The sequence below is a fragment of the Ylistrum balloti genome, unplaced genomic scaffold (assembly GCF_031769215.1).
Source record: "Ylistrum balloti isolate Yb309-2 unplaced genomic scaffold, AGI_CSIRO_Ybal_v1 Utg370780, whole genome shotgun sequence".
NCBI lineage: Eukaryota > Metazoa > Mollusca > Bivalvia > Pectinida > Pectinidae > Ylistrum > Ylistrum balloti.
In genome coordinates this window covers 1,200,439-1,228,245 of record NW_026782456.1, presented here as the reverse complement: position 1 = coordinate 1,228,245, position 27,807 = coordinate 1,200,439, and the positions used below count along the sequence as shown (strand labels likewise).

At 33.7% G+C, this 27,807-nt stretch overlaps 1 protein-coding gene across 1 annotated transcript; it reads left to right on the top strand.

Moving 5' to 3' along the window:
- The first annotated feature begins 602 nt into the window (after positions 1 to 602).
- On the top strand, positions 603 to 27,807 carry LOC132558333 (uncharacterized). Its single transcript, XM_060222880.1, has 17 exons — positions 603 to 870; positions 8,405 to 8,781; positions 12,336 to 12,406; positions 13,241 to 13,424; positions 13,766 to 13,840; positions 14,739 to 14,830; positions 15,950 to 16,023; positions 18,450 to 18,511; positions 20,021 to 20,104; positions 23,053 to 23,117; positions 23,268 to 23,345; positions 24,247 to 24,307; positions 25,355 to 25,499; positions 25,779 to 26,398; positions 26,863 to 26,913; positions 27,412 to 27,501; positions 27,679 to 27,807. The coding sequence occupies exons 1-17, from the start codon at positions 603 to 605 to the stop codon at positions 27,805 to 27,807; spliced, it is 2,526 nt and encodes an 841-aa protein (XP_060078863.1).

The following is a 27,807-nucleotide window of genomic DNA, read 5'->3' as shown; positions in this document are numbered from 1 at the left end:
CTTATGACCTAGCCTGTATCACTTAATATTATTCAAGGAAGTGGTTTGTGTACGATGAAAAGTGATATAATGTGGCAGGATGAACATCAATAAAAGAAAACAAAGGGTGGTCGGGTGGTGCAGTGGTAACACACTCGCCTTTCACCTAGCCGTCCTGGGTTCGATTCCCGGAACGGATGTGAAAAGGTATGGGGTCACGTGCCCGACCACGTGGGTTTTCCCCGGGTACTTCGCTTTCCACCCACACTAAGACCCCTCGCGCGCTTCCATCCGAGCCAACATATAATATAATATAAGTTGGAAAAACTTGCTTCGCAATTGTTGTAAAATAAATAAAGTTTACTAAGACAAAGTTATCTTTACTATTGATAGAATCGTTGATTTTATTTTTCTGCTTTCAATGCCAGTAAACATTATATAACCATAAGCATATGCTCATTCAGACAGTGGTTAAACTTATATATGAATTTATATATGCTAAAAGTTTGCAAAACAATCAGAATTCAGCATACGACAAACTATCTTTTCCAAATTTTCAGGAATCTTCATCAAGACAAAACCGGAACACTTGAAGTTAACTTAAGACGGTTCAAGCCTTTGTCATGGCTTTGTTAGAAAAACTCCAACTGACCACCGCAGTTGGGAAGGACACCCAACAACTGGTCAGTAACGCCATGACGCACACACGGCGTCACACGTTCCAGAATATGTGGAAAGATGCAATGCACCTCGCCAGCACAAACCAAACTGTTATAAGGGACAGACTAATGCAGAAACGCAAGAGCAATGCCATTATCAAAGCCAAAGTGAAACGTGAAATCCTCATGAAACCGGATCTCATGAGATACTTGAGAGTCCCGGTACCAGTGAGTATAATACCTAATTATTATTATTTTGGTTACGGAAGGAGGCGGTTTGATGTTAAGAACCATATTCTATATTTGGGCTTATTCGTGAAAGGATCGAGTTTGCAGGGGATTCATTGAAAAGAATAAAACAAATACTGTTTGTTCCCATACATATGCTTTAGTTACTCAATCTTCAATGATGTAGTTCTATCTTACCAATTTCCAAACAAGTGCCTGTATCTGAATGTGCAGTCTTACTGACACTTTTGATGGCTTTACACAGGTGTTCTAGTCTGTCATTCATTTTGGCCAATAAACTTGCACATTGCATTCTTTTAACACGTGACCTTGGGAACTTTTAATCAGATTATGGAGTGGATGAGTGCTTGGTTAACGACATCTGTATATCGTGGGTGTATTGAAAACATTTCTATGATAGGATTATAGATTGATACATCAACATAAGATAATTTGGCATATTTTCCATATAAAATATTTTCTTCTACGCGAAGCCAAATTTTCTTGTTCTGGCTCCTTAAAAGACTTTAATAGCATAATGCTCATCGCACATCACGTTAACTGATGTTCCTGTGACGGCAAAATCGAGACATTATTTGTAGGGACCTCATTGTGTTGCGGATATATTTTCATTTCGTAAAGGTATAATTAGTAACACTATTTATATCGAAAATCCTTCAACAAACATTTCGTCTGGTCACTTAGATAATTTGATATGTCAGGTGACTTCAAGTAGTGTTTACCTACACGTTCTTTGCGCTCTTATTTAGCGTACAAAACACACTTAGGAAATACCTATCTGTCGCAGATATTCATCTGTCATTTCATGTTATCATAAAGATTGTATATACAAAATTCAATGTATACAGTATATTGTTGGTATGACATTTAAATATATTACTGAAGAATAAGTAATTAAAAATATGTTACATGCATAATTATTACATTACAGCCGTACATAGGAAAATATACGATATAGCATAAGGACAAAAATAATAGCAGTACCATTCGTGATAAACGCTGATCAAAGTTGATCAAAGAATACCTTACATATATGTGGCTTGACCATTTTATAAAGATTAATGGCCCTTTGCTATGCCGTATTGCTATTAAGTGTAAAGAAATACATATCAATTATTAAACAAACAAAAAATGTAAACATCAAGAATAACTCATATCAATATAAATAATCTTACCTGATTCACCTCTTGCACTGATCTTTTGAGAAAGATTTTCAAGTTAGCTGGGTTTATCTGAGGAAGACGCTGCATCTCATTGCATGCTCCTGAGTGGGATGGTGTAAACACGCAGATTGAACTGTCGCATGCCACAGTCGATAAATGTACAGGAAAGAATAGATAGCGTTTGTTTCATATTTCATAAGAATATCTTTCTTAATATGGATTACCAGAATTTCATATGGTCACGAAGTGTGCGTTCAGTGAAGGTAGATTACATACCCGGATTGCTCAGGTGTTAGGTAGTACATCATTTACCAACGTGGGGTACATATACTTACTAAGACTACGTAATACCGCACGTGATGCCGTCAATAGCTTCGGCCAATCAAATTAATTATGTATTAAGATGACTTCGTATCGCCTTATAGTGGCCTCAATCACAACCCTTATTTCCTGATAGATTCACGCCGTTCATCTTTGATGACGCCATAGTAATGATAGTTCTAAAGACTAATAAGATTGCGACTGTCTGAATAAGGGTGCTAGTAGAACATTTTTACTCGGCTTTGATACCTGGTTGCTAATCAAGCTTTCCAGCTTGCATTCTAAAATTTGTTTTATTTCAGTCATTGTCTATTATCAGTTCCTACAACTGTAATTCGAGTCACGAACAGACGTAAAGTCCGCCTTTTTATTACCTTTTCGTATTTCTGTAATTAAAATGTTACAAGAAAGTAAAGTAATGGAAGTTGCTATCGTCACTGGATATATCTTGATTACCTTCGTCGGTCGAGTTAAATGTAGATGCTGCATATTTCTCTTCCAGTATGGCTTATTCTAATTAATTGGATGTACGAGTATGTAGATTTACTACCGGAGAACTAAAACTATGCCTGTATAAATTGGTTATGTATTGTTCAATATTCTTAATTAAAACTTGAAACTTTACACAGGTAAGATGTGCATGCCTCTCCGGCATTTACACTGATCAGTGCATGTTTTGAACGGGTAGTTCGTTAGTCTGGCCAACGTCTTGTCTTCGTTTTTATGTTATTTTCGGTCAGCAGTCAACTGCAAACACGTTTTCACTAAACATATGTAAAACCATAGTGTAACACACAAAATCAGCATAATTTAAAAAAAAAGCATCTTTGATACGCCATGCTAAGGTTGAATAAAACTGACTTATGCCGCGCTGTAGGAATGACCGAAGCTGGTGTACCCCATACTGACGTTGCCAGACAATTTGGTGTGCACCTAAATTCAGTAGTACCGTTGGCGTGACTAGACCTAACCTGTCACGTGCGCTTATGAGAATATGGAATGGTATTTTCCAGCCATTTTTCAGCACACTTGTTGCATCAATAAGGCGTCGGTGTCAAGCATGCATTGATTCCAGTGGTGGACATACACAGTATTGATAAGCTTAACTTGGTTTAGAGAACGTCTGTGAAAACTGACCTCTATCCAAGATGCTCCTGATGCAAAAAACATATCAATTAAGCTAGTATAAGATCAGATAAAGCCCTGTTTGAATTTTTTTGACGATTTCTTATATACCACCGAAGTTATAGCATACTGTAAACATGCACATTTTCCTTCCTTCGCTTGTATATACATTATATTGTATTTTCCCTGAATTTAATTAAAATAAGTCAATGTTTGCTATCATTAACAAATAGCCAGTCTGTATGATGAGGCATACACAAACACAGATACAAAACACAGGCAAAATCGCTTGAAAATCTGGAAATGGGAATTTTTTCTATACGCTTTTGTATTTTCAGATTTCTCAGTCTTCCTCAATTCTATTGTCCAGTTTCTTTGTATTCTGTTTTGGATCTTACACAATTTATTGTCATTCCAAACTAACGCATTGACATCTAATACATATAACCATACAGTAGCTTAATAGCCTGTGAAAAAAAGTAGGTCAAGAGTTATATTTGACAGTTGTGATAAACATCTAGACCCATCTGCAATATGACAAGCATTCATTTTCATAACCTTATTTGTTTTGACGACAACAAGGACATAATTACATTGCCCACGTTTATACTTCAGTTTTATGAGAGATTTGAGTAAACACATATGAGTGCAGTCCTTTTAAAAACCAATTGCTATTTTAACATCTAAGTGTTTATAATGTTGAATTCTGATTATAAATGATTAGTACGGTTTTACTAAATCCTTTGATAGCAGCCGAATAGATGTTTTCTGGAGTATTTGTTTAAGAGTTTACACAGTTTGCTCATTTGATGTGTCTTAAGGCTTCAATTGCACAGAATTTTCTCCAATTCATAATGTCATGAATGTTAAGGTTGATATAATATTACTGAAAGTGTAGACAGATTGTGATTTCAATTAAGGTTCTGGATGTAGGATTTTAATGACGGAATCGAACGTTAATGATGCGAACAGTACCGAAATCGATCATTTCTTAACCTTGTCGTCTGGGATCACTTATATTACATTCAATTAACAATAAAGAGAGATAACTCTTGCACTGGCGATGATATTAAGATAAATATTTGGATAAAACTTTCAGTTTGCTCATATGTAATGAATAAAAGACTGATGAATTAACATTTACATTCGAAATATGTTTTACAAGTCATACATGTGCATCATGCATACATATGAATACATCCCTACCTAATTCTAAATTGTATTGAAAGGTGCTATATACTTGCGTGCCTTGTACAATTTTCCGAACTGCAGGTAGTAGACATTTTGGTAGACTATAAGTCTCCAAAGCTTGCTATAATTTGCTTGCTTTCTCCAAATTATGCAATTATCTGTATGCTTTCTCCAAAGCAAGCCATAATCTGTATGCTTTCTCCAAAGTATGCAATAATCTGTATGTTTTCTCCAAAGTATGTAATAATCTGTATGCTTTCTCCAAAGTATGCAATAATCTGTATGTTTTCTCCAAAGTTATCTGTATGCTTTCTCCAAAGTATGCAATAATCTGTATTCTTTCTCAAACGTATGCAATACTCTGTATGTTTTATCCAAAGCATGCCATAATCTGTATGCTTTCTCCAAAGTATGCAATTATCTGTATCTGTATGTTCTGTATGTTTTCTCCAAAGTATGTAATAATCTGTATGCTTTCTCCAAAGTATGCAATAATCTGTATGTTTTCTCCAAAGCATGCCATAATCTGTATGCTTTCTCCAAAGTATGCAATTATCTGTATGTTTTCTCCAAAGTATGTAATAATCTGTATGCTTTCTCCAAAGTATGCAATAATCTGTATGTTTTCTCCAAAGTATGTAATAATCTGTATGCTTTCTCCAAAGTATGCAATAATCTGTATGTTTTCTCCAAAGTATGCAATTATCTGTATGTTTTCTCCAAAGTATGTAATAATCTGTATGCTTTCTCCAAAGTATGCAATTATCTGTATGTTTTCTCCAAAGTATGCAATAATCTGTAATCTGTATGCTTTCTCCAAAGTATGCAATAATCTGTATGTTTTCTCCAAAGTATGCAATAATCTGTATGTTTTCTCCAAAGTATGTTTTCTCCAAAGTATGTAATAATCTGTATGTTTTCTCCAAAGTATGTAATAAATTGTATGCTTTCTCCAAAGTATGCAATAATCTGTATGCTTTCTCCAAAGTATGTAATAATCTGTATGCTTTCTCCAAAGTATGCAATTATCTGTATGCTTTCAATATCTACTGTCAAGAAAATTAATTGATTTTTGGAATCAATGCTTCTCTTCATTATCTTTTTTTAACATTCAATTCGGGCAATTTCTAGTTTTTCGCACTGGCCTCCTAGTTTCACAACTCACACCCGTAGCATCACTAAAGAGTTCCGAATAGAAGAACGAAATAAATGCTGTTTAATTCCAAATTTGAAACATGTTCGTGATTATTTTGTACAATCATTAATGGCCGGTTAGAATATACAATAGTCACACTCTTCAGAACATTTTAGTTCTACTTCATAAACGGTAGGTCGTGATTATGTAAACAGAATGACTACAATTTGTTGATTATAGTTCATGTGGATACAGTGTTTATGTGCATATTGTTTGTTCTAATATACAGGCACATTATACATATCATAGTATTATATCATGGCAGGATATGATGAATGTATGTAGTTCTCGAAAAAGCGTTTTGCTAAATGAGAATGAATTATCACATGTTTTGATATTGGCACTGAGATGAACAATGAGCTGTCTTACTTATGTTTCTTCCAATATCACACACACTCATGTATATATGATATCTATCACGCGCTTTACTGATAATAAAACTCCGAAGAATGCACTAATAAAATGCATTGGAAACACAATCTGATTGCTTTCTCAAAATTTAATATGGTGTTACGTATTATAGGATATGACATTAAACCTTAGATTCTGATATGAAAATACGTTGATCAGCATATATAATAACCGTTATGCAATAAAATCGTGCTATATCTGATAATAAATTGTCTAACACATCATTAAGAGATTTGAGTATCATCTAAAATAGTTTTCAAATATTGTTTATATGAAGGTGTTCAACCAATATGATTAACGACATTTTTCATAAACACTTGATAACTGATCTTGGTAACATTGATATTCTGTATAATTTTAGAATATATCATCTGCACTATTATGTGATATTTAATTGATGTTCCCTGTGCAGGCTATTTTATCTTCGAAGCTTTATGGGTTTATCATGCTTGTTAATATATGTATTTTTTGTGCAATATTGATTTCTGCTGTTTTTGATCGACTTCGGAAACAAGTGTCTGTCCTGTGTGATAAATCTTTTACGTACTTAATTTCTATGTACTTGATTGAAACAAGAAAAAAAAAACACATGCAACTTGTACTAACATCGACGAAATTTTTAATACGCCACGGATCCTTCCGCCCACAAGAGATGGCTCTGTTTGAAACACTATAGATAAAACCTTTATTATTAGTAATGTCTTTTTTCGTTCACCACTGCAGACAATAGCAAACATGTCACTCTATCACCTGGATAAACTCGCACTAGAGTCAATTTTAGTCTATAAATAGCACTTAAAAATTCCCTTCTGTCGCTTTAGTGTAAACATGTATTATCAAGTGTCTGTATATAGCTATCGTGTCAATATAAAGACAACGTCAAATTTTCTCCTTGTCGATGTTGCATACCGTATCAGAATCACAGCCGGGGATGCCTTATCTCAAGGACTTCCGGCCGCCAACGCGACAAGCTGGCATAGAAGATACAGAAAAAGCTCTCGAAAACAGAAATATAACAAGTTGAAAAAACTGGTTTTACTTTATTAATAAACACAAAATTCGAGACTATGTATTTATTGATATTGTATTGAGTATAGCCCCCACATATACCTACTCAAAATAAACCGGAAGGAAGTACTATTTGGACAGGACAAACATCACCATGATGGTCTCTGAGTAAAGCATATTGTTTGTTAAGCTTTATGTTTTCCATGGTCTTTGTAGGGTTTATATACATCAGATATATTGTTTGATATACTTAATAACCAACGTTCATCTTTAGAGAGCTATTTACCTCTGTGTTTGCTTACAATCACAATAACGACACAAGAGTAGACTTTACAGAACTTCAGTCCTCGTAATCAATTGGCGTGATTTGTTATCCGACTAAACAAACTATAACAGCTTTCTTCAGCTCAGGATTGATACAAATATTGGAGTTTTAGTGAATATAACCGTTTAACACCAATAATCAGCAAAGACGTTATTCAATGTTAGCTAAAGTCGCTCTTGACCTTTAAATCTACGCCCTACTCGTATAAACAAATAAAACGTTCGGGCTTTTATTAAATCAGTCTGTACGGCAAACAATAGGTGTATTCCTGTCCTATTGTGAATGGTGACACACCGATAACGTTGCATCTATAACAGTGCTTTGAGGCGTAATGTCCTCCTGAACCTCATTTGCATATGTATCTACCCCGGGTATCTTACGTGTACTGGGAGTCAATAGCGATAGATCTACTAAACCTTTTGTCTTCACAAAGACATTGTGTGAGCTTTGCCCACACTGTAATTACAGATCGACCCGGTGTAGGTCTATGTGAATTTATTTATGATAGATGTTGTTTGGGAAATTACCGGAAGATTTTTAAGTTCTTGAACATGTAAAAGTTTCAAGTCTCACAGAGGATCGATATAATATTATAGATTCATGTTACCTACCACGCGGTATTGAAGTGAAATTCCGGTATAGGAGCGGCAGCGATTTTGGATTGAATTCATGTTTAAGCGGTCCGGAATCATATATCCAAAGGGCTGTACAAAGTTGCTTCCGTTGGAGTCGACGTAATTGGTTCTAATTGATCGAATAGAAGGTATTCATTACACAGCTGAGGATATGGATAACGAGAATTCAACGAATGAAAAGGAAAAGTCAGCCAAACTATCGACAGATGATATTTCAACAACAGAAAATGTTGACGGAAAGCAAAACGATAAAACGTCTGAAATCGTAGATACAAGTACGGATGACAAGGAACATATGAAGGATGATGAAAGTGAAGGTGAATTCATGGATGATGATGATGTGTCTACGAAAACGTCAGTTAAGAAAACACCAGAACCAGTGGCCAGTCCGATCATGTTCGATGATTCTCAAATGGATTTTATGAATGAAGAATGGAAATGGCCGTTGCCGAAAGCAGAAGAAGACGAAAATGACGATGATGAGGACGAGGACGAGGGAAATGACGATGAAAACGAAGAGGTATTGGTTTTAGAGTGCAGCGCTTGACTCCACTTTAGGCACCATGTATCTATATTACAATGGTAAAATTAACAATATTAAATAGATATAGATAACGCAGAAGGTATGGTAATACATTACTCTCTATTTTCATGATACATATGGCAGTCGACAACTTCCTACCATGTCACCGTTACCGTTAAGTTACTATGTGTGATGATAATTTGCTACCTTCGACGTGGTGTTACCTATGAATATCATCAACAACTTACCTATGCTTGTAAATGTTAATGAGGGACTCTCCCGTATTTACTTATTACGAATGCATTTTGTGTCTGTTATACATAGTAAATGCAGTAAAAACTAACAATTCTCTTATTAAATATCAGTTTTCTACCCGTTAATTGGCAATGTTTCACTCTGCCTGTGTCTGTTATCTTACCTGCTGGTTTCTCCATCAAAAAGACTATAATGGTTTTGGTGTGGTGTAGAAGGCATGAGGGCAGTTATAACACCTGCCATGATAAAGTGAGCACTTAGGCTTGTATGTTATTATAAAAAAACAAGATGAAATAAATAGTATTTAATATGATGTCTTATAACCATTTATGACCAATCTTTATATATTTGTGTCTATTGTCGGATGGGATATTCAAAACACTGAAAAATAATATCGAAGATCATAATTGTTGTTTCATTCAAAAACACCATTCAACATGTCATAATTTACAAAATGTTTAGAAAATGATAATCTTGATATAGTGTTTCATGTACCTGATACTGTTCCCACAAAACTTATTGGATATAAAATAAGTGATTTGTATCTATAAATACACAAATGTATCAAATATCATATCAGTTTTAACATTTCATTTCTATTCAACATTTCAACATCCTTATCATTTAATTTAAAACGCTAAAACATTAATATGTATTAACGACTATGATTGAAATTGATCAAATGATAATTAAGGTGGTTTTAAATATTTTCAATTTAAGATTTATAAAAGGTCAAATTTATATTTAGATATATAAATCTATACTTCATATGACTTTAACGATTCCTTCGCTACGTCTCTAACTTAACTGAAACTCCAAAATTAGTGTACTATGAATAAACACAGCCCCCAGTTCACTGTAGACGAAAAATCTCAATATTCATACTTATAGATAAATACTTTTTCTTTTCTGTATTCACGTATTAATAATATTTTCTCTATCTAAAATGGTTTTTAAAATGCTGATATGAATGACATAAATCTAGTAAGACATACATATATTCGTCTTCAAATGACATGAAACGAAAATCATTATCGTTAATCGAAGTCGTTTTAACAAATATTTTGTAAAATTTTGTAGTTTGGAAAAATGTTTGTTTATCATTCTGTAAAAGACCTGTATCGGTTAATTGATAAAAAAAGTGTAATCAATTACACATCCTGAGGTTTCTATTTACCAAATAAGGAAAAAACCTTTGTTTGTGTGAAAAGAATGAACAATTAAGGGGCCATTATATTTAATTTCCTACTCAGTCCGAAGATTGTTAAAAGTGCAGTAATCTAATATTTCAAGCGGTAATTGAGTATTTACTTTACTTATCGACAAAAAAGTATCGCCTCCTATTATTAATAAATTGTAATTGGGTGATTAATAATAATAATCACATGTTAGGCACATGTAAACATGGATGGGAAAATGTGAACGCTAATTCAATACTACAGTAGTTCGGTTAAGTCCTTCATATTATCTCTAATTGAGCATCAATTACATATGAATATTCTGAAACATGGCACTATTCATCTTAAATCTGACGTGACATTCATTTTTATGGTAACTCTATTTCAGAAAAATCACATCAATAGTTTCGTGAGACTTTAACATTCAGAGAACATTTTATAGAACATTCGTGCCTTAAGCGATTTATGAAGGGTTGCGTTTTATTGATGCTCCACCTCTTCTTCGTCATCAATCATTGTTCGTTGCCAAGCAGTTCCCAAATAAGACGCAAATTCTCATTAGCCATCCTCCAAACTGAACACCAGGGTCATACCCACTCACACCTGAAAATCTAAGTCCATTATGCCTTTTGTCGGAAAGCGAATAGATCTTTATACAATATAGGGTTGGATTTCAACTGTTTCACTTCACTCGTTGTATGTAGTCTCCAATAAATCCATTAATGATAGATTGGTCATAAACTAAGAATTACATTGGAAATTAATGGGATTAGGTATTCCGCGGTGTGTTTAAATATTTAACAACAAACACTGGATCCGATAAAAAAAACTGATGAAATATACCCATACTTTTTCTACTTCACACCAAGAAAAATATATTTGAAAAAAAAAATCATACCATAACCTATTTGTAAATTATGTATATATTGGTGATTTTGCATCTCTACCACAATATTGTTTCTTTTTTATCGACGTGCTTATCGAAACACGTAAACAAATAGTTGCAAGCGAAGTTCTGATTGGTGGGTTACCGTTGTATCAAGGATAAGTGTAGAAGTATAACCAAGAATCTGTAATATTGTCCAACACACGTCTCCTGGTAGAGATAACAAGTTCAGAAATAGTTGCTGGGTATTTTCTTATACAGACCGAAGTTTTTTTCTATTATTTTGTTTCTTTTTTTCTTTTCGTTTGAGTGTTTTACAGTTTGAGTGAATATTACTGTTTGCACTTATCATCATGTACAAATACTTATTCATGCATTTACATAACTTATCAATTGAAATAGCCCATTCCAAGGAGAAGTAAACTACTTCTATCATAGTGAGCTCTTTCTAAAACGTAGGACTACATTCAATATAGACATTGGTAAAAAATCACTTTATTCAGTTTAAGTCTCAAGTACATAAAAGATATAGCTTACACACTCGTTAATTAAAGTCAATATTGGAGCAAACAGATTTCGAACATGATACATGCTGAGCTGTAATCAGAAATACACAATGCCCGAAGTCATTCAATGCCGTCATAAATCTCGTATATATATATAGTAACTATTCTATAGATTTGCTAGACACGATTTAGTCAATATGAACTGGAAGAAAATTGCACCGTGTTTGTTATTACATTCGTATGGTACAATATTTTATAATCTTGGCTGATTTTTCGTGGTGTTTCAGATATAACCTCATATGAATAGAAATAGAAAATGACAAGATTTGATCAAACAAAATAATAAAAATAATAACCTTTATCTGATGTCCGAATCGACAGGAGAGGCATTTGACACCTTACATTTAAAAAAAAATTGTTGTTATTGTTAGCCCTATTTGCGTGTGATTTCCAATTGAGATTGACGTCGACTAAAATACATTTATGCAAGTTTCTTTTGATTCGCTTTTAATCAATCAATTATAAACACAGAAATTGAAAACAAAAAATCCTCTACTATTTTCTTTTACCATTATTTTAATAACCGCCATAACACAAACAAATAAACGTCATTTAGTAACATCATATTTGATTATTCTATTAATGTGCAGAATGTCAATCTGTTGAGAAGTTTTTGTCACACAATGATATTTAATCGTAAATAATTAGTTCATTCATTTTTTACAGCCATACATCAAATTTAGACGTTTCGCACGTGCTGTCAAAATGTTGATCAGCGTCTGTCAAGTATGCCAAAGGTAAGATACAATGAAGTGTTAGATGAGGAAAATACATAATAGTTAGTCAATACATGTACAACTTATCTTTTCTATATTCACTACTTCGATATTGATTTTTAGACATTATTTCAAGTGATTGCATTTCAAGACAGCTTCTGAAAAATTATAAAAAATATCCCCGAGTTAATTGTTAAAATCTTATTTAAAAATACACAACAAATGAAACAAGGATATAATATCTTAATCACATTCATCAGCCATCACAATGAAAGAAATAAAATAACAAAAATTAAATAAATGAATAAAGAGAAAAAATTTAGTTTTTTTAACAGTAAGACTTTTCTTCGTCCAATGTTGCTCCTTGTAGTTATCAACTGCCCACATATGATATTTACTTTGATTTCAGTTGGTATAGAGCCTTAACACAATGCCTTTTAGACTATTTAACTTTACAATTTTTATAAAATTGTTTTATTTCACTTCATCCTGGACAGAATAAAATCGCTAATATAAACCATTGTACAAAAGCTCTTCACGAAATTACCAGTCATTTCTGCCAAGTATGATTCTTTTTGATACCAACATTTGGCAACATTGCCAAAACTGAGCAGCTGATAAAAATACCGATTACATTAATCTATGTATGATAATGCCACGGTTCAAAAGCACACATGTTCACAATTACAAAATGTATTATGTTATAGGGTTAGTGTATCTCCCCATCATGATGTTGACCTTACGAAACAGTCGTATGATGTATTTGGGATTACTGCATCTAATTTTAGATTATGTTGAAGGTGCTATTTGTTCGTGTGCCTTTTGTAAAATATTTCTTAAAATTGCTTATTACAGCTTGTTGAGAAACAATGTATCACAGGAGAACTGGTTTGCCTTGCTAGACAACCTTAATGCAGCCGCCATGCAGCAGTCCCAGAAAAAACGGAAGGCTTTTGTAACTCTAGTTCCAGACGAGAACAGACAACTAGTGACGCTAACTTTTGATGCCAATGACTACAAAAGCAACGTGCAATCGGACGTACGTATTGTTTGTTGAGCAAATTGACATGTTGATAAATATGCATTGTCTGTCTGAGGAATGAGAAGTGTATAACAACAACTGCCTTATCATTTGCTGGGTATGGATTAAATTCTAGCTGATATGCATTTCATTTAAAAACATTATCATCAACATCGAATACACAATTGTGTAGATGTGTTAACACCATACTTTCTTTCGCGGTTGTCAAACACAGTAAACAACGAGAAATTTACCTCTAACAGATTAGATTGTGATATAAGAAATGCTAATTATATATATAATACTATTCTGACTCTGACGGGAATCTCTAATTCTGTTATTTTTCATTTGGCTCAAAGGAACTGCTGACTGAAGACGTAAAAGCGGTGATGAAACAGAAGCCAGGCACCCGATCTCAGCATGACGTGGAAAAGGTGCGTTTTGCAACTATATTATAAAACTATAATATAATATTAATACTATTTTAATGGATTAACGACGCACATAATGTTATACTACGCCTATACCGAACTGTACAATTACGGAATTGTTTAACATGTATTTGTCCCTCCCTACTTCAAAATTTGTTGGTATCCAGTTATATCAATATCCTTACTTTTGTCGAAATATACTTGGTGTAGCAGGGTATATTTCAATTGTCAGAATTATCATGAAATCAGGTCAATATAAATCTGGCATGTAATCGATGAAAGTCAAATATTCCGTCCTATTAAATACAGAGGAATAAAGAAGTTGTACCAAGGTTAGTATACAAACGGTAATTAATTATGGTAAGAAATCGTGATTTTCATATCCTTGCCTCACGTAAGATATATTCTTTATTTGCAAATCGACATGAAGCTCATGTTTCTATTTGAAGAACAAAATCATCTACAGTACCCATATTTAAATGGAAAAAGGGCATGATTCAGTGGCATATCACACAATCTAAAAAGTAGACGTCAGAACAATTTTATCAAATACTTAAATTGTTGCATCACTGCATAATTAATGTTTATAATCAATCCGGGATTTGGTAACAAAAACACTTATTCTATCAACAACAACTCTACCGAACTGTGTGATTTATCTTGTTGTATATTATATTTCATTGTGTATCCTTAACAGCATCCGTAGCAAGAGGAGAAGTCTTTGATTGTTGCCCATTTTTGTTTGTTTTTAAGATCTGCATGACAAGATATTCTGAAACAGAAAAGGAAAATTCGTGTAATCCAAGAAAACGATCATACTAATTAATCAATCTAATGCCGAATCATTTTCATGTAAATGATGACATACATTTTGCAGTCATGTATTCCGTGTTGTTTCAAGGTAATACGCTGTATGAAGGGAATATGCAAGTCCTTCCGGGAATATCCTCTCTCTATACAGAAGGATATAGTACAAAAGTCTTTCCTAGACACGTAAGTGATATCTATTATTCATACCTCTTCTTACGTTCGTAATTACGAAGATGTGTGATCACCCAGTTCACTCAGTGTGATAGACAAAAAGTCATGTGTTTTCAAGGAACAATTTTGTTAACATACAAATCTGAAATTTAACATATCCGGAAAACATATCACGAAAGTCTACATAGTTTATAATAAGATAACGGTATATAGTTAAAAAGTCGATGATAATGTTAGGTATGCAATATCAGCAACGTCCCGGACTGAAACTATGACATATTTTAGAATGTTTGATATATTTAATATGGTTTTATTCGAAATTACGTATGGATAAAGTATTCTTTAGATGAAGACAACAATACGATTTCCATTAGTTTATTTTTCAGAAATTTCATGTGTTCGTAGCAAAGACTGCGACGTGAGGAAGCTTTTTTTCTGTAAATGGCGAATCTGTAAATTTTCATTTCTCTTCAGTACAATCCATTTTTGTCTGTAAGCCGTAAACATCTCAATTCCATTAATATTTTAAAACCTAAATATCAGAATGAAGTGGATTATCGAAATATCGACAAGAGGTATCAAACCATCTATTGATAAGGAGTAATGTAATATCATATCTCTCTACAAGGTTTTCATATCAGTAATTGAGATCACAAATTATGAAATATGGACTATAATAAGACTTTGCTTAAATCAACGCTCTTCGACCGATTTTCCACACACACGTATTCATAGATACTGTAATATAGCATCATCTTTGGAATTTTAAATATGAATCTTAATTGTGTGCCGGTGCATGGTTAACACACCACTTCATATTGCTGTATAGAATTCTGTTTAGAGAATTAATCAGTCAAAAATATTGATTCTATGAATATACACTGTACTTAAATGTTTTTTTCTGGACCCACTGTGTAAGGGAAGACAACTCGCACATGAAAAGGTGTAAGCACCCAACAAAAATGATAAATTGTACCTATTTCCTACTGTTAAATATTTTAAGGTATGTGTCTAATAGGAAAAAACAACGACACAGGATTACAAAAATATAATAGGAGAGTATTTTTTAAGGATTGCAAGCTCAAATGAGACTGCATCTGATCATTAAATATTTGCACGTTGTTTTTACAGGTATAAACACAACCGAGTGATACTGAAGAAAGGACTTCCATCTGATGGAATATACTTTGTATTAAGGGGTACATGTAAGTATGAGTATTTGTATTTAGTTGTTCAACGACCAGAATATGGAAATATGAGTCAGTTGAATATGTCTAAGAAGAGATAAAAGGAAGACCATGATCTAATTTATTTATCTAATTAAAATACATTGAATAATACCAAGATATTCATGGCATGTACATCACCTGTGTAAACAAAATGATAGAATGACATATCTCCTGATGAAAAATTATTACAAATGAGAGAAATGATTGGTAGTATGTGTTTGGTAAGTAGTGACAGTGGTGAATGTGGTGGTTTGGGGGTGTGAATGGGGAAGGGGTGTTAATGATCGGTATAAATTACCTACAAATACATCACTACACATTATCATCGAATAACTTCAATATTCTATATTAAATTTCACTGCAGAAATAACCGTGTTTCCGTTAACTTCTTCAATGAGTTCCAAACTAAAGAAAACAAGTATTCGTGAAACGGGGGTCAATCAGTGGTTTTATTGAATAACCATTATATTATGTATCTATGTGTAGTATAGCGAGACATCTGGAACAGTGTATAGAATTGTAATAAATACATCTACAATACAAGCAACAACAAACTTACATCAGATGTGATAGGTCAATTTCACCTCATAACTATACACTCAATAACCTGTTCCTACCTTATACTACTCTGACTGTATGTTTACATTTACCATTCTCCCCGTCGTTATCCCAACATCTCGGATTTAATTGTATAAAAAAGAACCCCGCTATTATATTTCGATATAAACCTTTATTGATAAAATTAAGTATAGACCTTAACCCCGAAGTGTCTCGGTCCACCCACCATTGTACCATGAGTAAATCTGATACCCCTTTGTCAGAGCGAATACTGTCGTACTTCATAACGACAGATTTACCTGTAACGTTCTGCAGGTCTTTAATAGCAAGGATTTTGAATCCATGTACACTAAAGCATATGTGAGAATCGACGTATGTATACACAACTCACCTCAACGATCACCTGTTAGCTCGCTATTGATATTTACTGATTATATACCTAAACAATGAGTGTATTTATTTTCATTTGACCATGTGTTTCTAACATTTCATTTTCTATTTAGTGTAGGTGTATATATGCTGGTTTGTGGCATATATTTGGTTCAGTGTCTGTTAATTTAGATTATTCCTCACGACCGACCTAGAATTATGCAATCATCCTCATCATATTGTCATCATCAATTAGCAGAATCGATAACAGACTAATGTTTTAGAAGATTAAAAAAGATAATTCAGTTACTAACAAACGTTCATGTCTAGATCGATATCAGTTACGATGAAATAAGAATAAATCTTTTTCCTATTAAAAAAAACGTACAGAGAACAGTGTACTACACAGAATATGTAGTTTGAATGTAATGTAAGCATTGGTTAATATCAGAAATGGCTTAATATATAGATATCCTAACAAACCTGCTTTGACAGTATTTATGACTGTAAGATTGACTTGAATTAATTATCTCCATTGAGGTGTCTTTAACGCACCTTTTTGATTTACTCACCTATTTAAGTCTGCGTCAATTCGATGACCTTGTGATGAATGAATAAAGACCTTTACATCTGTTTCAATAATACAGCAAATTTGATAACGAGTTTTCTAGTACGTAATTACTAGCTATTTTGTAAATTACCCTGACATGATATTCGACAACGACGTAGGATTGATAAATATCTGGTGGATATTACCTTAAAGGGAATGTGAGCAATGTTTTAATTAAATATTGTTATCGAGTTAGATGGATATATATGAATATATTTTCACGATCGTGAAATATTCTACAACAACTTTGTTTTGATCAAAAAATATATTTCCATCTAAAACGGATTAATATTGGAATATCATGAATTAATAACAATTTGATTGTTTTCTTTGTTGAACATTTAAATTGATATTAAATTGATCTTGTCATGAAGGTACTTACATATTCAATCCCCTGTCCTTTTACATCAATAGGTAGGATAACTTATCAAAATTTTACATTCAAACGATTTGTATGGTGAATGAATATAAAGGCCCCATGCCTCAACTCATTTTAACATATGGTGTCTATCGGGGTATTTATTGTCAAAACACTTAAGTAATAACATGTGATAGTCGGTTCTAAACACGGTATTGTAACCTGTTTACTCAGACAGGAGAAACCCATAACCCACTTTATGTAATATAAATTCATGTGAATATCACAACGTAGAGCAGGCGACAGTTTGAAATCTAGTTACTGTGGTATACTGTCTCAAACAAGATCCATGTTGGAGCCAGTGCGCTTCTAACTACTTTAATACTATTTATCAATTCATACCCCGTGGTAATGTGTCCTATGTTTGTTAACATTAATCTCATGCATGTGCCAAACCAGAAGTGTGCTTACGGGCTGGACATTTGATCAAAATACTTTATTTTACAGTAATAGAGAAACCTGAAGGACGAAGGGCTCCAACTGAAATACGTGCTGGAGAGAAATTTGGGGTAAGTCACGTTTTATAGATATCACTTGAAAGTTGTGTGCTTTTAACTTTGCTGAAGGTAAGAAAATTTCAAAGGCAATGGATATAGTTTCTGAATGTATTTGTTCAGGCTTCCAAAGAGGAGTCCAATAAATGTAAGACATACTAAAGGATAATTCCTTTAGCTGCAAGTTTTTTTCTCAATACTGCTTAAACAAGGAATATATTGCTACGTTGTGACGGTAGGTAGATTAAACATATTCGTACAATGAATATAAGTGAATAGACTTAAATCATATTTTCATATGTTTTTCCCTACATAATATTGACTTCGCCTTGTACATGAACATGTTCAAAATGTTACATTCTAATTCTGTCGTCGTGGTTGGATCATGTAGGTAATGTTACTTTATTATTACCTAAGACGATAATTACTTTAGAGGAATAAAAAGATGTTTGGGACAAGAAACACGTAATCGAAGTATTACTTTATTAGTTTATATTAGGCACATAGAATATGTCATATCATTGTTATCTCTTACAATGGCGGATCTGTCAAAGAAGGTTGATGAAAATTATCATGCATCTTTTGAAACCATTTGTTACAAGTAAGTCCGTCAGTAACATGTGACATGTAATTACTATAGGTTAGGGGATACAGGGATATTGCTATCCAGAAATGGAAAAATTACAATAGGACAAAGAAAACAATCACGTTTAACATCAGGCCATGAAAAGATTTATGCAAATAGTACTATTGCACGCAGAAACGATAGATATGTAATGAAATTTATATCATATAACAATTTCAACGTATATGTGATTATTTAGAATGCATTTAATTCCTTAGTAACATTTTATTCCTTGGGGAAATGGAATCGTCTGCAAAACTCTTTATATAGCTATTACATGACAAGAGCGACGAAAGTTTGATAAAGACAACAGCCACGATTTAATCTACCAATTCCATACATTTATGCATAAATTTGACGATTTTAAATGAATATTGTCGGTATTAGCTGATTTGGTTTAAGATGTCATTGATATTTATCCATTAATACATTAGTCAAGAAATATGAATTTCAACAATCGGAAATGTGTGTTTGTGGATATATGCTAAACATATTTTGTCATTCCGGAATTTATAAATCGAAATCTCACGAAATAACTTTTTACTGTTCACAGCTCTTAAGCTTACTATTTATTGCATGCATAAAACAAATAACAACTCCAGTGAAATACTGCGTATTGTTCACACCTGTTGATCAGTCAGGTAGACATCGAATACAAGGCTTGTAGATTACAATACACAACTTCTCTGATGAAATAGGCGAGTCAGGTAAAGCCAATAACAGCCCTAACGTTGTGTAATTCAGCCAAATCCTTTCATGTGTTATGTCAGTGCTATTTAGTTTCGTCTGGTATGAAATATGTCAGTTTTTTTTAATGTATTGACGTGTACTGATTAGTTTATGTTCCTACATGGAAATTAATGGTATAAGTTGGTTCATAGACTGAGTGATTTTTACAGGAGGAGGACTTAGTTTGTGGCTGCGCCCGTCGGGGCACTGTGATAACTCGTCACGAGGCCGAAATCATATTCCTTCACCGCTTTGTAAGTACAAATATGCATACAACATGTCAGATTTAATACCCTCTAGGTTGCATAATTTTGCAAATCTTTTACGCTTTTCGATTGTGAATAGATACTTTACTAATATATCGTTCGTCATATATTAGCATAACGTTTTAACACTAAAACTTAATGCATCTTGTTACACAAGTACCAATGCACATAATCCGAACCGCTAATATACGTTAAAAAGAGCATTATTAAAAGTGTTGTGTACTGGGTCTGAAATGACGTTCAAGAATTCGTTATAAACCAGATCGTCTTGTTTTCGCTTGTTGGTCTTAAGTGACATGACATGTGGTGATTATTTGATATTGCTATATGAGGATCAATTAAAAACACAATCCCATATAGTGTGGCTATCACTTTCTCTATGCTTATGTCATCTACTGAAAACAATCTGATTGTGTGTATTGACACTCCTGTCTCCCATGTAACTCTGTTAATCATTTTACTGGGTGTCAAATATGTTTTTGAATACTTATAAAATAAAAGGATTTAAACAACTAGATCTGTGCCAATTGTCACGAAGACATGAAGTATTGATTTTCATTCGACAGGGGGGCAGGGGGAAGGGGAGGGGGGTAGCCTGAATTATTAAAACCGGGTGTCGGGTACTGTCTTCAGGAATTTCATTAAGTACGTTATATCATACTTATCGTTTTCTTCTATATTGTGTAGCATGCGTGTTTATATAAAGGTTAAAACACATCAAGTGAGCATTCCATAAAGTGAAGTCTGGAGGAAAGATGAATTGCAAAGATAATTTAGATATTTGGAATACGTGTTTGAAAGAAACACTATACCTTTACCTCCACACAGCTATATACTACGTAATTCTGATTTTATAAAGGACCTTTAGTATATATATATATATATATTAATATATATTAATATCCTCATGTTTATATCATTTTAATTTAACGAGTGCTTTACTTGAATGCATTTATGTTTCAATTATCATGTGAATTGGCGCAATACAAATTCCAAGCTTACAGTGTTTGATATCGAAAAAAGTGAATACTCCAATATATTGGAAGACTAATGTATTCAGCCTATCCCGAGCGTTGAGTAAATTAATACTAATTAATAATGAAAACATTAATTGATACACTGTCACCTACCGTTAACGAGAACAGACAAGTCTAACAGATATTCATTGTGTTCATTGTGTGAAGTTTTAATTTATAGGTATTGTTCATTTGAAAACATTGTGCGCAACAGTCATTCATATAACTACACGTACTTGATTATCATATCTGTAATATTACTTGATACTACTCTCACCTATTACCAAGCACAAATTGAAAGATGAATAAATTGTTTTCCATTGTACTATAACTTCTGTATTTTTGGTACCAAAATACAGATGATAGCGAATAATAGAGAATTATTCCGTTAAAAAGAAATAGAGAAGTGCTGGTAATGATATCGAATGTTTTGATTATATTGGGATACCTTATATATCCAATGATGGTAGAATAGAAGATTTCATAACACAACCAGTAAAACATTAGATGACTACACGGTCATGTTCATAAAAAATGGCCAGTGTGAAGTGCACAGATATACAAAGTGTACGAGATAGTAAAGACTCGACCAACTTTTCGGCTGTGCTATAATCCTAACTACACTAATACGCCAAGGTCGAAAATAGTGTGACGAAATGACAAACAGATTATAGACCAAAAAATACACGTCCCTGTTTAGTATTTTTGATTTTACCTTAGTGTAGATAGAATTATAGTACTGTCGAAAATGTTGGTTGATTCCTAATCGATTTCATCTCGTATACAACGTAAGTCCGCGCTAGTACACTTCACACTTGTCATTTGTCTGATGAATGTGACCGTGTAGTCATCAAAACATCACACTCTAATGATCTTCTACTGGTTAAATATTACCAACCTTAAGCATATTCCGAAATATCAACTGGTGATGATTGTGTATATATTTAAACATAACATTTCAAACAGTGGCGTATTTTAAGAAACATCTTTATAGAATTAAAAGGTAATGCTTTTTCATTGGTCAGTTACATGGTGCATACTAATCCATACCATGTTTCGCGTATCTAATAGTACATGTACTTTGGTCAGTGATTGAATTTCGTTTTTACTACACCTCAGATTAAATTTGCCATATATAAATTTACATGTCGTACCTGTAGACGTCTATAGTTTTACAGTAATTACTCTGGTCCATTTAACCACACAGTGTTAGCATTATAGCAGAATGTGGTATTTATTTGTAAACAAAAGAGTGTAAAAATAACAACAGATTAGGTCTTCGGTAAATGATTTACATACTAATGTCGCGTGCGATGGATGCGTTAAGCTGTTCCTACACTCACAGCCTAACACTCCGTATACCTGTTCATATGACTAGTTACTCAGCAGCGAGAAAAGGTAGCTAAAGACTATTATTTATTGAATACTTCATCCTACAAGCCTTCCTACCAACCTGACCCGTATTATTGTGCGGCAGACCTATCGATATTCCCTATCAGTCGGACCAGTGTTCCATGAGAGAATTATTATCTTAACAAAGACGCGCTCTGTAGTTGTGACGATTGATCTACCTGGATTAACACTTACATAAAGCAACAGAGTAATTTCTCTGATTGAGGCAGCGTGGAGTTATCCGATGTGTTGCATACAATGGTATCTTAGGAGTGTGTTGTACATTGGTTAGACAGAAATATCGACAAATTTGAGATTCATAATTGATGCTCTTCGTCCCTGGGAATGTCGATTCAGTTTTATAATGATGCCATAGTATATCCTGGGGAATATCGTGCCTATCTGTTCAGATAGTGTTGTGGTAACGCTGTGGTACTTCCAATCTTGAACGAACTCAGATCTAGAGGAAGACGGTGTAGATACATGATGGATTTCTTCTCTAATCTATTCCAACCTTTAACATTACAGGATTATATGGACATTTTCAACATGTCTGCAGATTCAAATGATCCTAAGAATCTAGAGATTTGCAAGTGAGTATGTTTTTGATATTATGTATTTTAACATAAGTCAAAATCAAAATCCAATAATCGATAACAGCCACTTGAGTGATATTTTCAAATACATCTTTATATAGATCTGTAGATATGTTTTCAAATAACGGGTTTTTGTTTTTACTACAGGAAAAGTGTAGTACTTAGCCATTTCCCGATGCAGAAATTGGAGGAAAATCCCGGAACGTGGAGCGTCAGGCGATACAAGTAAGTGTAACACCATTTATTTTTCCTAATGTGGCATGAGTTATTCAGAGTGTATAAATATTGTCAAGGACATGTTTTAGTGACAGTGTTGTATTATCATAAATCTAATCGATTCTTTTTTCATTATTTTGTTTTTAAACAAAACTAAAAGGGCAAATTTGAGAGACATTTAAAATTACATTCATAATTAACAAGCATCTCGGCGCCATACACTCAATGAGCGTTTTAGATATTTCGACATGGCAGATTCCTCGATGTATGTTTTTTTCTGACATGTCGAACGTTTTAAACCAAACCAGTCACCCCATTAATGAAATGATTAATGCAATCAGAAGCGACAAAGCTGGCTCCTTTTTAATGATATATTCTTAATACCATACACACATAAACCAATAGCTGTACAAGCACATGTTGTTCAACAATAGAAATGTCATTATCGTAGGTATGGAATATTGAAATATTAATTAAAACATTTCCTATTTGAGTGATTGGCCACTTACATATCTTTGTATAGTCTGTTGTGTGTATTGACCACATCTCGTGCTTGCTAGCCTTCAATTGTTTCGACTTACTATTTATATACAATGTAATTTTATGTTCATATCAATCTAGGCAGGAGAAAGTCAATTCCATAACTGTCACTAGCTGATTGAATTTGCCCAAAATGAATCATCTAAAAAATTTTTTACTTATCCAATGATGCCCCAAATCGACCGTTCAAGTGTTTGTTTTCATTGTTTGTAGTCAATGAAAGATATGTGAAATAAGCATTTGTTTTTCCTTTTTTTTCTTTTTGTTTTATTGTAGATATTTACAAATATAAGGGTTTAGGTTATTGAACTAATAGCCGAAATTTGATTTGAGAAACATGTAAAGTAAATCAACATGTCTGTATTACTAGGTACGGTCGTCTGATGGTCAAAGACAGCAACGAGATCGAGTGGATTTTCGTTATCAAATCGGTAAGTATATGTTTACTTAGAGGGGTATTAAAGGGAATATAAATGTAAGTTTAACATCGCAAACATAACTCTATTAGTGTGAAATCGAGAGTGATAAATGTACACCGCCGGCGTCTGAAAAGATAACAGCGACCATGTATATTTCTCACTGAACATTTATACAATTCCTCTTGCAAGCAATTTGTGCAGTAGATATTTCGTGTGCTTTTCTGTATACTTGTATCATAAAGACGGATTGCCTATTTCGGCTATAATGTTATCATTCAGTAATAAGCTGATTTGTTAATGAAGGGTCGATAAAATCAGCTGCACATTGCATTACTACGTATAACACGGTACAGTGTATCAGTAATAAGTGTTTTTCATGAATAGACAGAAGAAAAAATACTTTATTTCATTAAAAATTGTATACCTTTTAAATGTATGTTTTCGAGAAATGGAATTGAGAACATGCACTTGTATCGGGCAGGTAAGCCAACAAATGTATTTGTTGACAGATATATATAGAACGAAAGTATGCAAAGAACAACATGCCGTCTGTTTGTATATACATTAGTATCTCTTTCTATACGCATTAATGCGCTTTAGTATGAAATGAATATGAAATTGACCGAGAAAAACATCAAAGGACGATAGACAGCTACAAAGTTCAAACTTAATGTTACATACAATAAATAGCGCGAACTGATATTTGAGACTTTTGTGTCAAAAATGAGGTAAATTACATGACACAGGTATGGATGAATTCACAAAACACTTTCGATACCCACGCTCAGTCAATATGTTTAGGGAAAGACTTATGAAAAACTTGGATTTCAATTTGGAAGGGAACGTTAATTGACATCTACCTAATATGATAATATTAACTTGTTTACTTGTATGTACCGATCCGTATTTTTATTTCATGCGATTGTACAGCATTCAAATTTGCAATAACTTAACAAGATACTGTATTTCACACATATCCATTGCCTCGTAATGTGATATCCGACAAATGAACATTATCCTGATATCACATAACTGTTCAGATGCATAATTGATTTTCAGGGCGAGGCCCGTGTCCTCAGCCACCTTAAACCTGGCGTGATAAACGTCCGGAAACGGCGGAAAGAGATCCAAGCAGCTATGGAGGAAGAATCACCTTACCACCGCAAAACAAAGATTCTGAATTTCATCGCCCAGAAGGACCACTGTTAGTGTATATTACCTTTTTAATTTGGTTGTAATGGGCTTGATTGACTATAATTGGTTAGTTACGAACAAATCAATACAGGTAAACATCTAGAAATAACTTTAAAAATCAATTAAATATTACATGAAAGGGATGCAATCTCATGCCCTATATCTCAGGTTGTTGATCGATAAACCACAGTCAGCTTTACAGCTAAAAAAACATTCCGAGATTAACAATGTCTTGCAATTTTAATGTTCACGTGATTGTGGGTTTTAATGCACTATGTTATTTTTTAAGTGAAATCTTCCTATGACCCAGCGTTGTACTCGCCGGGACCACGGAGAACTCTAATGTCTGCCCCACCTGTATATGGCCATAGAGATTGCATGAAAGAATTGGCCTATAAAAACTTTCCAGCCACACCAAGAGCAAACAATTTTCCAACAATGGCCGCCTTCCTAAACGCCAAGTCACAAGACGCCATGCAATCTAAACTTACCAGCAATTCCACGACAAAACTGCCACGGATCACGTTAAAAACGCCGGGAAACTCGGACGGTCCATTGGAAAGTGAACGCCGCGAAATTGACGAAGTGCTGGAGGAAGAAGGAGAAACTACGAAAGACGATGAAAGCACTTCCAGAATGGACAACAGTGAGACACCTGTGGTGCTTGAGGAAATCAAAGACATTAGTGGAAAGGCCAACTTCTATCAGAAAACAGGGAAAGATGGACTTTTGCTTCGACCTAGGTCTGAAGGCGACAACAAGGAGAATAGGTATAGGCTAGCAAGGAAACAGTACGGCAACGCACCCTTCATTAAACCGCGACGTACTCGAGTAGACTCTGCCCATGAGAGGACTACCGAACTCCCTCCGTTTGTTCAGGTGGAGACGCTCCATCAAGGGCAAACATTTGTAAGTACCGGCAATATAAGGGTATTTGTTGCGTATCTCCTCGCTGTACAGAAAACGTCAAAGTGGAAATTAACCACAGAATCTAGTGTCGATTAATTTCATGTATCAATGCACAGTTACGATTCACTGAATATGTCTCTAATCATATTACGATCTTAATAGCTTTTCGAAGTAGATTATTGTTTTCTATGTACTAATGACACAATACGTCTAGTTTACAAACACGATAATTCCACTAACTTAATTTTGAATGAACATATTCATGTGAGACTTTCAGAAACAGACATAGAGAATATTTCATAATGGAACAAAAATACAGAAAATATAATTTGTCATACAGAAAATATGAAAACATTAACAATGTATTATACATACCATATGATAATATACCAAGCTTTAACTAGATTTTACAGAATTGATCAGACACACTTCTGACTTTATCCCTGATCTTGTATATTTCACAGGGCTTGAGGTCCTGTTTGGACATGAGTGACAGAGGACCTTCTGTAAGCTTGGTATGTCTTAATGAAACCACTTGTGTACTGTCAAATTTACAGGCATGAGACCTTTAGAGGTCGATGGCTGGGACTAAACGCTGTATTATAATCTTGCTACAAAAGTGAATGTTTACATTCCTTTCACCGCAATAGATGTTTCTGGTTTGTTTTGTAAAGACGTTAATTGTTGCTACTACTTCGTTACCAAGTATGTGAATGGGAAACATTGAATAATCACACATGTGCGATATAAACACTTAAACTGAGGTGGATAAAGAGAACACAGTCTAGAACATGTGGACATTTTTAATTTTCAAAACAGCACGGTATTAAATCGTTCATCCTTCTATGATTCTCCAGTGGATAAAACGTTAAGAAAACTAAACGATATCATACAGAAAAATCAAAGTAAATTCTGGAAAAATATCAAAACAACAAAGAAAGGAAAATCCATTATATATTCCCACCTATATATAGAATAACATGGAATCTTAAAAGTGTTCTTTTCTCCCATAGGTAAGTGGTGACTGCGAAGTTCTCGCAATCAACAAAAAGTTCTTCCTGAAACACTGTGATGACGCCATGTTCAGTCTCATTCGCTTGAAAGTAAGTACAGACACAAAAATAAACATCTTTATAAACACATATAAGTGACATAGCATTTCGGGATTCTTTAACATTCATAAAGGTTTGGTGTAACAATATGAAGCAATACGCGAAACACGTCTACTTCGTCATTTATGACGCCATTTTAATACATGTTTCTGTTGTTCTTTCTTACAGGCTAAACCATTTCCAACACAACAGGAACTCATAGACAGACTTGATATCACGATGCGCTGGGATGAATTCAAAAAGGACACAGTCAAGGAATTTATCAACTTTAAAATATCAAAATCTGAAAAAAGATAG